The 12,297-nt window shown below is 43.4% G+C and overlaps 2 protein-coding genes across 2 annotated transcripts; both read left to right on the forward strand.

Moving 5' to 3' along the window:
• Positions 1 to 5,233: 5,233 nt before the first annotated feature.
• LOC146722430 (uncharacterized) lies at positions 5,234 to 10,503 on the forward strand. The gene is made up of 4 exons (XM_085484781.1): positions 5,234 to 5,282; positions 6,609 to 9,044; positions 9,099 to 9,645; positions 9,843 to 10,503. Exons 1-4 carry the CDS (start codon positions 5,234 to 5,236, stop codon positions 10,501 to 10,503), a joined length of 3,693 nt encoding a protein of 1,230 aa, XP_085340907.1.
• Positions 10,504 to 10,560: 57 nt separating this feature from the next.
• LOC114941050 (uncharacterized) lies at positions 10,561 to 11,670 on the forward strand. Its single transcript, XM_029305337.2, has one exon. It carries the CDS (start codon positions 10,561 to 10,563, stop codon positions 11,668 to 11,670), a length of 1,110 nt encoding a protein of 369 aa, XP_029161170.1.
• The last annotated feature ends 627 nt before the right edge of the window (positions 11,671 to 12,297 follow it).

Consider the following 12,297-nt stretch of genomic DNA (forward strand, 5'->3'; position numbering starts at 1 on the left):
CGCCCTGCATCGCAACCGCGAAGACCTGCACTTGCGGGGGGGGAGGGTGCCGCCTTTAGTGGCATCCTCCTCAGGAGGGATTAAGGCGGGGGGGCGGCTAGTAGGCATGGGATATCAGCATCCTGGCCGCCCCCTAATAACGCCCGAGAAGGTATCCGTAGTGGTTTTAGTGAGGTATGTCTTGCGCCCCCTGACCGATCCATTCGTGGATCGGCCAAGAAGAGTAAGAAGTCCCACATAACCGCCCGCCCTCTACCCAGAGGGCGGGGGTATCCATGAGGATTTCCACTACGTAAAAAAAAAAAGAAGTACTTTGTTGCAAAATTTCTAAAAGATAAGGATGAAGATATGCAGTGATGAGAATGATGTGTGTTTTGATGTTGGTTATAAAAAATGGGTAAAAGAAATAAATAATGAGACAAAAAAGGCAGTTGTGTATTGGCCTCCCAAGCCATATTTGCCAAGTATTTATGCAAAAAAAAAGTAAATTCCTGAAGATAATTGGCTTATCTGTTCTGTACAAATCAAGTGGTGGTATAGTGAGTAAATAATATTATTATATCATATTATATAACTAATAATATTTTTTTTCATTTTTTGAAGATTTTTAATTTTCTCTTTTTTTTAATTAAAAGATATAATAATATAACATATAAAAAAAATAAAAATAAAAAAGTAAATAAATGTAATAATAAATAAATAATTAAATAAATAAATAAATAAATAAATAAATATATATATAATTAATAAATGTAGACATAAACTGTAAAATTTAATATTTATTTTTAAATAATTTTTAATGTTTTTCTTTAGTTAATTGCATAGTTTTACTGTAATTTTTTTATTTTATTTTTTTATTTTGTATAAGGTTGAATTTTGGTTATATAAAAAAGTATTATTTAGGTCACACAGCAGGATGAGTTTCCAATTTTTATAAATATAGAAAAAAATCGTCATTCTGTACTTTTTTTATCTCTTTTTCAATAGCTATATGTTATAGTGCAAAATATGATTTTATCCTTTAATTGCAATTTACTATTATATATTTTTATCATAATCTCTTTTAAGGTCTGTATTTAAATGCTAGAAAAGGTGCAAAAGCTTTTGAAGAAACTTTAACTTATAAAACGGAAAAAGAATTTGGAATAGGAAAAAGAATTAAAAGAAAGCGAATTGTTAATCAAATTATATCTGAGAGTGATTCAGACATTGAAATTCAAAAGAAAAGCAAGTTTCCTGCACCTCCAAAAGTTCTATTAAAACCTGAAGATATAAATAAAATTAATAAAAATAAAAAGTCTAATTTATCAAGTAAGATTTTATTTGATTAAATTTATTAAATTTTATTAAAATTTTTCTATTTTATTTAGTTATGCAGAAATAAATATTTTTGAAAATTGTTTAATAATGAAACTTGTTTAAATATATAAACTTTGTAATATTATTTACAAGAATTTAATTTATGATAAAGCTTTATTTTTATTACTTATAGATCTCCTGCTAGCTTCATGCTCTAAAACTAAAGAAAAAAATTTTATAAGTAAAAATTCTACATGCCGAAAAGATTTATCTAATGATGAACAAATTCAAACAAATTCAAACAAACAAGGAAAGTCACTGCCTCAAACTAATTCTAGAAAAGTAGATTTTTCTGAAGAAAATAAGTCATATGAATCTGATGCGCAATCTATTTCTGAATCTCCTAGAAATTCATCATTTATGGATCATTTATGGTTATCGCCTGCAGAATCAAACTATTGTTAAGATTTATCAGATTCATCTGTCAGATCAGAACCAAATTTACAAAATAAAAAAGAGTGCAAAATGACTATTTCTTCAAGTAAACAGGCTTCTTCTGTCAATGCAAGCATTGATAAATAAATAATTCCCGATTCAGCGACTTCGCTCCAATATTTTTCTCACCTATTAGTCCATAGGAGGGTAAAGGGGGTTTCGCGTTTGTTCGTCAGAATCTCGGAAGGAGATCGCGAATCACGTTTAGTCTTGGTATATCTGAGAAAATATAAGTGCTCCGTGTACGCGAAATTAAGTTTCGTGGAAATTTAGGATTGGTGATGCGTAAGTTTCGTGGGAATTTAGGATTTCCACGAAACTTACGCACCACCAATCGCGTACGGCTCGGATTTGCCTATTGATATTCGGTTTAATAAATAAATCATATTTATATTTATATTATACTAATATAATATTTATATTTATATTGTACTATTTCTTGATTTTATGTTCGACTATTTTTCATTTTTTTCAATTTATTACATCTTTATAGATTCTAAACAAGATGTCAATATGTATCTTAACAATCTTTTGCTCAGAATTGATGAAATCAGCAGCAAGCTCGACGTATCAATAGCAAATAAAATAAAATTGATGGCTTTCCTTATTCCTCATGAGAGAGAAGTGATCAGACCATCTAATTTACCTGCTTTACCTCTAAAGACTGTTAACGACTTTTGGAAATTTTAAAAATATTTGAAAGATCCAGGAAATATGTCTGCAATGGTAAATTATTACACTAATTTATATAATTTTATCTATTATATAATTATCTTTAATTTGTGTTATTTCTTATTTTACATTTTATTAATTGCTTATAATTATTTATTTTTTACACAAGTTTTTCTCCACATTATTTAGTCAAATCTTTATAGTGATAATTTATTACAGCTTTTTGTGCATTCTTGTTTTACTTGTGTTCAAAACGCATAAGAAAACATTATCCGCATAATAAAATATTATATTCAAATAGAATACTTTAGAATATTCTAGACCAATTGATATTTTCAGCAAATCGTTTGTATATGTTTTTCGAAAAGAAAACACCGCGACATAAATCAATCTGTTTCGGAAAAAAAACCTCTCAAAATATCAACAATTAACGGTATCACAACCGTTCCGCCGAATAATTATTTTTCAATGAGCATGCGCGGCTTATCACGGGCGCCTCGTTTCACCAATAACACAGGCCCACAAAAAAAAGTTGTCTGCGCCATGGACTAGACCATGATATTCCCATGTATTTTTGCCTGCTGAAACCGAATATGACCTCAGTTTTGCCCCTACACGTCAGGATTTTTTTCTACAGCCAAAAACACCTTGGAAAATTCATTAAACCTTGAACCAGCAAACTTTATATTTCTATAACCCCGTTATCCTTGAACAGCAAACCCCATAACCCCATAACCCTATAAATCTGGAAATCTAGCAGACTCCCAATAACCACATGACCCGTGGGAGGAGAGAGCCAAGACAGCAGACTCTCAAAAAACCACATGACCCTGGGAGTTATGCGGACAGAAGGAAGGATAGACAATAACATACATAATATAATTTTATAAATTTCTAACTCTGGAATCCTTAAGCACCAAATATTTTATCTTGGAAAGTTTTTAGACATCACAGCTTATGATCGTTTGTGTTTTCGTACCCTCTTATCTTCAAATGATCTGTGGAGTGGGTTCCGTTTACGCTTCGTCCCTTTCACAACACTTTCTTTCATCAACATCCAACAGAAGTTAGCCATCATATTTATATCCCATCTACCCTGGTAACGACGTTCCATTTCTTTGATATCTTGGTGAAATCGTTCTCCTTGCTCTTCGCTGTAATCCCCAAGATTTTCTGGAAAGTAATCAAGATGTGAATGGAGGAAGTGTAGCTTGTAATTCATCAGGCAACCCAATTGCTGATATTTCCTAAGCATATCAGCAACTACTTCTCTTAATAGTTTTCACTCTTGTGATTACCTAAAAAGTTTTCAACCACCTCCTTAAAGCTAAGCCACGCAGCCTTTTCTTTGGCATTCATTGTAGCAACGAATGCTTCATCTCTCAACATTGTACGGATTTGTGGGCCATCGAAGATTCCCTCTTTCAATTTAGCATCAGTTATTGCTGAAAATTTATTTGCCAAGTATGCATAACACGAACCATCCTTATTTAAAGCTTTGACAAATTGTTTCATTAAACCAAGTTTAATGTGAAGAGGAGGAAGGAGAATCTTGGATGGCTCTACTAAAGGCTTGCTGATGACATTTTTTGAACCGGGTTCCATGGATTCCCTCGCAGGCCAATGTATTTTGACGTAATGGTTTTTGCGGTCTCTGCTATCCCATAAGCATAAAAAGCATGGAAACTTCGTGAAACCTGACTGTTGACCCAAAATCATAGAAAGGATCTTGAGATCACCACAAATTTGCCAGTTGTGTTCGGAGTATTTTATTTTATGTAACACTATCTCAATATTTTTGTATTCTTCTTTGAGCGTTACTGAATGTGTTATGGGTATTGGCGCATATTTATTACAATTATGTAACAACACGGCCTTCAGGCTTCGCTTGGAGGAATCTATAAACAATCTCCACTCTTCAGCTTTATATACATTCTTTTTCAAATCATTCATCAGTCCTGTAACATCATGACAGTATACCAGATCTTCGTCTTGAGTAAAGTACTTCCTGAATGATTTATCTCTCGTTCGATAAATTGAAACTTTCGTTCCTTTCGACAACAGATTCTTTTCTTTCAACCTTGAAGCTAGTAATTCGGCTCCATCTTTAGGCAACCCTAATTCTCTGATCAGATCACTCAATTCTTCTTGATTAAATGTTTGAGGTTTAATATTTTTCTTATTTGATGAAACATATTCGTCTTCACTTCTGACATTATTGTTTTCACTTGTTCCTTCATTACTCTTGTATTCTTCCTCAGATCCTCCATCAATCTCTATTTCATCAAGTGATGAACAGAGATCAACTTCCTGATTTTCTACATCAACATTTTCTGTTGATATAATAGGTTTTGTAACACTAGAAACATTTGCATACGTGATTTTATGCAAATTTAAACTGTTGTATCCTTTTCTTTTTGTCATACAGAAGTAACAATCTTCTTTATTTTCTGGTTCCCCCCAAACTATAGGCTTAGTGAATTTCAATCCTTTGTTATTCTTATTTTTTTTCCATCGATCTATCATAGTTTTGCAAGCACTGCATACTAATTGAGGTAACCAGTAATGATTCCCATCACGCACTTCAGAGACAAAACATTGTTTATATACTGATTTTAATTTTTCTGTGAATTTTTTAAGATTTTTCTTTAATTTAAGTTCTCCACAAACATAACAGAAAGAATTCGGATCACTATCGCATCTATGAGGAACCACGGAGGATCTAGATGTATTTTGAATAAGTTTAGGATTTTTATTTTGAAGAGCCATGGATATATTGAAAAACCCGCACGTTAGGGATCCTGTTCCGATCGCAGGTGAGTCCGCCGTCCTACGGGTGATAACCCTCATACCTCCGTAGGTCTAAGTATGAGGGCTTTCCGACTTTAACGAGGACAAAGTCAACTCGTTGTCGGACACACTACGGCTTCATCCTCATACCCTAACGCCCCCCTGCAAGGCAGCGCGCCTTCGCTGGCTTCGTTATCTCAGAGGATCGGAAAATGGATCATTCTACACATCCTTGATTAAGGCAGTTGTCACCATCTCCAGCATCCTCTGAGGCAGCAGGATTTTCAATTTCAATAACGGAATCAGAGATTCCGTTATCAGAAGAAGAAACTTATCGTTTGGATTCTTAGACATTCGGGCACAATGTAACTATGGGATAGCCACATATATATATAAATTCGATGGCACTCCGTGGACATGATTTGGGACTTCTGATTCGAATGAGTGGAACTTATCATTTTGTTCGTACATCCCTTGTTCTGTCCCAGGATTATGGTGTTATAGAGTCATGAGGTTATGGGGCTTGCAGGTATAGGGTTCCAGGGTTCCGGGATTAGTATGAAAAGGTTATAGGATTCTTAGTTTGGCTGTTTGAAGTTGAGTGAGTTACGGAGTTTGATGTTAAGTTGTGGGATCTACGATTTAATGGATTTTTTAAGATGTTTTTGGCTGTAGAAAAAAAATCCTTACGTGTAGGGGCAAAACTGAGGTCATATTCGGTTTCAGCAAGCAAAAATACATGGGAATATCATGGTCTAGTCCATGGCGCAGACAACTTTTTTTTTGTTGTGGGGCTGTGTAATTATCGCGATCGCCCGCTCGCGCATGCTTTCTTCCAGCCGTCGTTCCGTTAATTTTGACAGCGGCCAATTACGCGTAATGCGCTCAGGTCACCTCGCGCAATGTTTGAAATCCGCAAAACTATTGGCGCTTCACGCGAAGATGGGCTCCATCCTAAAAATTATAAAAGAGGAGCTCACACCCGGCTTACCAGCCTTATCGCTTTTCCGCCGTGGACCGCATAACGCAAACCGCATACTTGTTAAACCGCTAAAATTTCGTTGACGACCGCCGCTTATTCCACACTTTGATTTTGATTACGTTCTCTTCTGTGAAATAATTAACATTTGTCATAAGTTGTTAAAGTGTATTTTGTCATTAAACCTTTGTTGAAATTAAACTCTTTAATACAAAAAAGATGACTCATCCTTTGTGTTGCGCGATCCTCTCTCTCGCAGCGCGTTCGTGAACATATTTCTGGTCCTTCGAGCCGGATCTATCGCACCGGCAACCGCAAGTTCGCGAACGTGACTCTTTGTGTGAGTGAAGAAAGTGAGCATCTGTGTGTGCAGCCATCATAGATGTACCCACGCTGGTCGACTGTCAGCGTGAGATTCAAATCCGCATCTCACGTTCCGTGGAGTATTTGAAGAAGCTGGGCAGCTCCAATATCACTACCAGTGCTATCGCCACACGCACCAGAATTTTGGATCAGCTGTGGACGAAGTTCAAAGCGCAGCACGATCTTATCCCAGCAGCCTTAAAAGAAAAGTTCAGCGAGAGCGATTATTTTAAGTCAGAATTGCACGCTGATACGGAGAATCTGTATGTCAATCAAAGAAGCATACTTGACGGCTACGCCGAACACTTTTGTGCAGCGAACGTACCTCCTTCTGCCGACACCACGCCAAGGTCGTCACTGCCGCGCATCAAGATACCGCCATTTTCTGGTGCCTACGCAGATTGGCCGTCGTTCAGAGATCTCTTCCTCTCCGTCGTGAGTGGCAATGCGATCTTTAACATCGAGTGCTTTTATCACCTCCGCTCATGCTTGACAGGGCCGGCTGAAAAATTAATCAAGTCGTTACCTGTCACCAATGACAATTATAATCGCGCTTGGGCGATCCTGGACAAACATTATAACAATAAAAAGGAATTGATCCGCTCCAACTTTGCCACGTTCATCGCCGTGCCAAAGATGAAGGGAGATACCGCAGAGGAGTTGAGACGCATTCACAACGGCGTTACTGCCGCCGTCAATGGTCAGGAGAGCATTGGACGTCCAATTAACACCCACGGAATGGACCTCTTCAACTTCCTAGTCACCGAATTGTTTGACGCACGCACGCGTCTGGAATGGGAATCGTTTACGTCAGACTCATCAGAGCCGGCACAAAACAAAACACTCGTTGACTTTATCAGCCGACGGATCCTGACGCTCAATGCCGCACGACCGAAGAGCGTCAGCAAACCGCCCGAAGAGGCTTCACGGATTGCCAAGGCTCACGTCACTAAGCACCAAGGAGCTGAGCCGCCGCACTGTACACTGTGTCGTGAAAGGCACACCTTGATGACCTGCCGAGATTTCAAGGCCAAGACCGTCAACGAGCGTAAAGCATTTGTAGAGACGAACAAGCTCTGCTACAACTGCTTAGGAAACCACCTCTTATCTCGCTGTCAGTCAAAGAACTGCCTTACGTGCGACGCACGACACCACACTACGTTGCACGGAGCAACCACGTCTTCACAGGCAGCTGAGGCCACCACACGCGCCACTACACTGACCACGACTCTTCAAGATCGAGATCATAAGGCTGTTCTTGCTACAGCTCGAATTAACATCGCCGATCGGTACGGCTTACCACACGCCGTACGCACCTTGATCGACCAATGTTCCGAGGTGTCGATCATTTCTAAGGCCTTGGCGCAACGTCTCCGCCTGCCTCGAGTCTCGACGGATCTCTCTATCTTCGGAATCGGAGGGACCCGCTCAGGATCAGCTCGTGACAAGGTCACGCTGCACGTCACGTCAGACGTGACCAACGCCGAGCTCCGCGTGGTGGCTTTTGTGCTGCCCCGCATATCATTGCAGCAAGGCTTAGTCTCGCGAGAAGAACGCAGCTGGCCTCATCTCGACGGACTCCAGCTGGTCGATCCTCGCTTCCTGGACGACGACCCAGCTGAGCTACTGCTGGGAGCCGAGGTCTACTCCTTGATCCTCGAGGAAGGTCTCCGCAAGGGTGACTCAAGGATGCCGATCGCCCAGCAGACCAGCTTGGGATGGATCCTGTCCGGCGGCTACGACGCAACAACAATCAACGGACATCGCCGCACATTCCGGTGCACCGCCGATCACGACCTCGCCGACCTCGTTCGACGCTTTTGGGAGCAGGAGAGCGAGCCAATAACTCGGGCTCCACTTACTCCCGAGGAAGCTAAGTGCGAGGAATTGTATGTGCGCACCGTCACACGCACGTCCACCGGGAGGTACATTGTGAGGCTACCACTTTCATCACCGCCGACGAATCTTCACGAGACTCGCCGACCAGCGGAGCGCCTCCTGAGAGCCATGGAGACCAAAGGCAGCCGAGATCCTCGATTTGGCGACCTCTATCGCAGCTTCATGCAGGAGTTCGAAGACCTACAACACATGAAGAAAGTCAACATTGCAACTACAGCGGATGATCTCAAGTGTTACTTACCGCATCACGGGGTCCTGAAGGAGTCGAGCACGACGACAAAACTCCGAGTCGTATTTAACGGCTTTCAACGCACACGGGCCGGTACTTCGCTGAACTCTCATCTGTTGACTGGGGCGAATCTTCTGCCAGCGCTCAACGACGTGTTGCTGCGATGGCGTTGGCACCGGTACGTCTTTGTCACCGACATAGAGAAAATGTACCGCCAAATCCTCGTACATCCTGAGGATTGCCGTCTTCAAACAATCCTGTGGCGTCACAATAAGACGGACAAAATCCAAGAATACGAGCTGCTAACAGTGACCTACGGTATGGCTTGTGCACCGTTCCTGGCCATATGAACGCTGCGGCAACTCTGTGCAGACGAGGGGACGCAATTTCCTCAAGGGGCCACAGCACTTCGGCGGGACTGCTACGTCGACGACGTGGTCACCGGCGCAGACAACCTCGACGATGCCATCAACCTCCAGACGGAGCTGCGCTACCTGTGCACGGCGGGCGGATTTCCACTGAGGAAGTGGGCCTCAAATAACTCCGAGGTCCTCGCGGGAGTCCCTCAAGAGCATCGGCTGCAGCAAGGACCGCATTTATGGGACGGAGAGAGCCATTCGACCTTGGGCCTGCGATGGCATCCTCAAGATGACTGGTTTGCCTTCGCAATACATCCGCGTTCAGTCACAGAATTCACGAAACGACGAGTTCTCGCTGAGACTGCACGGCTATTCGACCCGATGGGCTGGCTTGCGCCTGTCGTGATTCGGGCGAAGATCCTGATCCAGACCACATGGCTTCAGCAGCTGGACTGGGACGCTCCACTGCCTGTCAAGGATGTTCAACGTTGCAACGTTGTCAAGGATGTTCAAGGATGTTCAAGGATGCTGACACTTCCGAACGAGGATACGCCGCAGCGGTTTATCTCCGCAACTCTGAAAAGAGGAAAACATCAACTAATTTGCTCATGGCAAAATCCAAGGTCGCACCCGTCAAGCAAGTCTCACTGCCTCGCCTGGAGTTGTGCGCTGCTGATCTACTCACCACGCTCACGCTGCATGTCCGCAACACGCTCGGCTTGGCGTCTACTCCAGTGTACCTGTAGTCCGATTCCAGGGTCACGCTCCATTGGATCCAGGGACACGCCACCCGCTGGAAAACTTTTGTCGCCAACCGGGTAGCTCATATCCAAACACAGCTCCCGGACGCTCAGTGGAAGCACGTAGCCGAGAAAGACAATCCTGCAGATTGCGCATCAAGAGGAATTACTCCTGGAGAATTAATCAACCACGCATTATGGTGGACAGGACCTACCTGGTTGGCACTGGACGAAACGGCGTGGCCCAACTCAGAGGTCGACATCTCAGAGGACGACCTTCCGGAACAACGCACCACCAGCCTGATAACCAGAAGTTCCGTCATCATCGAACCGGACCTTCTTTTTCGGTTCTCCGCACTTCATCGGCTACTGCGCGTTACGGCTTGGTGTCGTAGATGGCTCAACGTGGCGAGCCGGGAGGTCACATCTGGTCGCCCGCTGCATCCTGACGAGCTAGACGCCGCTCTACTCCAGTGGCTTCGAGTGGTGCAGGCGCTCCACTTCCCTGACGAGGTAGCTGCTGCCACCGCAGGACGGCCCGGTCCACCACGCAGTTCACTGGTCAAGCTGAACCCATTCCTCAACGACCAAGGTGTGCTTCGCGTCGGAGGACGCCTCAAGCACGCTCTGCTGCCCTACGACGAGAAGCACCCGGTGATCGTCCCGTCGGCCTCCTAGATGACGCGACTGCTAATCGAGTCCTGCCATCGTCGGTTTCTGCATGGCGGCGTCCAGATGACTCTCAGCTTACTTCGCCTTCGATTCTGGGTGCCACGTGGAAGGACCGTCGTCAAGCAGCAATTGCATCGGTGCGTCACTTGCACGCGCTGGCGAGCTGCCACTCCACAACCTCCTATGGGCAACCTTCCTCGTGACCGAGTGACGCCGACTCGGCCATTCCTGAGTACTGGCCTGGACTACGCGGGACCCATTTCTATCCGGACCAGCAAGGGGCGCGGACACCGCTCACAGAAGGGATACATCGCAGTCTTCATATGTTTCTGGTCAAAGGCTATCCACCTCGAGGTCGTCTCGGATTACAGCTCCGAGGCCTTCATCGCCCCCTTACGCCGCTTCGTCTCTCGCAGAGGTCTGTGCACGGACATCTACAGCGACTGCGGCACAACATTCATTGGCGCCGATCGCACGCTGCGTGAGCTCTTCAAGGCGTCGACCTCCGAGGGCCATCACATCGCCCGCGCCGCCAACACTCAAGGGATCCGCTGGCACTTTAATCCGCCAGCGGCCCCTCACTTCGGTGGTCTTTGGGAGGCTGCCGTAAAATCCACGAAATTTCATCTCCGTCGAGTAATCGGCGAAACTACACTTACGTTTGAGGAGCTTAGTACACTCCTCACACAAATAGAGGCGTGTCTTAATTCTCGTTCGTTACAGGCTTTGTCAGACGATCCAGACGACACTTCGGCGCTCACACCAGGCCACTTCATCATCGGAGCACCGGTACCTGAGCCATCGCTGACGGGTCAATCAACCTCCACGCTGTCACGCTGGCGTCACCTGCAGCTGATGCGAGACCATTTTTGGCAGCGGTGGTCGGCTGAGTATGTGCACGGTCTCAACCCCCGCACCAAATGGTTCAAGGCCGAGTCCGTACCTCACGTTGGGGACCTCTGCATCATCCGCTCGGAGCTCACCCCTCCGACCCGATGGCCTCTCGCGCGAATCACGAGACTGCATCCCGGGGACGACGGTATCGTCCGCGTGGTCTCAGTCTGCACCGCCACATCCGAACTCGTGCGCCCGATCGTCAAATTGGTCATGCTTCCGGGCGCGGATCGTATTCCGGGCATGAATAACGCGGACACGCCGTCCGCCGGCACGTAACTCATCTCTCATCTCGCGACACTCATTCACCACATAATCATCACATGCACTGTAACATTTGTCGCACCTCATTCTTCTCATCATCACCGCATTGCACTACACACTATTCATTGCACATCAAACACGCGTTTTCACTCTTGCAGCTGATCGCTCCGCACCACGCTATCGACTTGAGATTCCGCGGCCGAAATTCGACAACATGTTGTCACTGCGCGACAAGGCGGGCGGGAATGTTTAAAACGCATAAGAAAACATTATCCGCATAATAAAATATTATATTCGAATAGAATACTTTAGAATATTCTAGAGTATTCTATTCGAATATAATATTTTATTATGCGGATAATGTTTTCTTATGCGTTTTGAACAACTTGCATTTATATTTTTATGCGTAAATTTTTACAGATAAAATATATGAGTTGTTATGGCAATAATATAGACGAAACTAAGGCAACAATGAATGTAATGAAAAAATTAATGTATAACTGTTTAGCGAAGAACATAAATTTTAAAGGTATCGATCCGAATTCTACAAAAATTGCTTTAGAAAAATGTCATATGTGGAATTTGATACAAGGTAAATTATTTTGTATATTTGATCTTTTATATATTTTAATTATACACTAC

This window comes from Nylanderia fulva, unplaced genomic scaffold, assembly GCF_048542155.1.
Source record: "Nylanderia fulva isolate GAGA-0341 unplaced genomic scaffold, ASM4854215v1 Scaffold315, whole genome shotgun sequence".
NCBI lineage: Eukaryota > Metazoa > Arthropoda > Insecta > Hymenoptera > Formicidae > Nylanderia > Nylanderia fulva.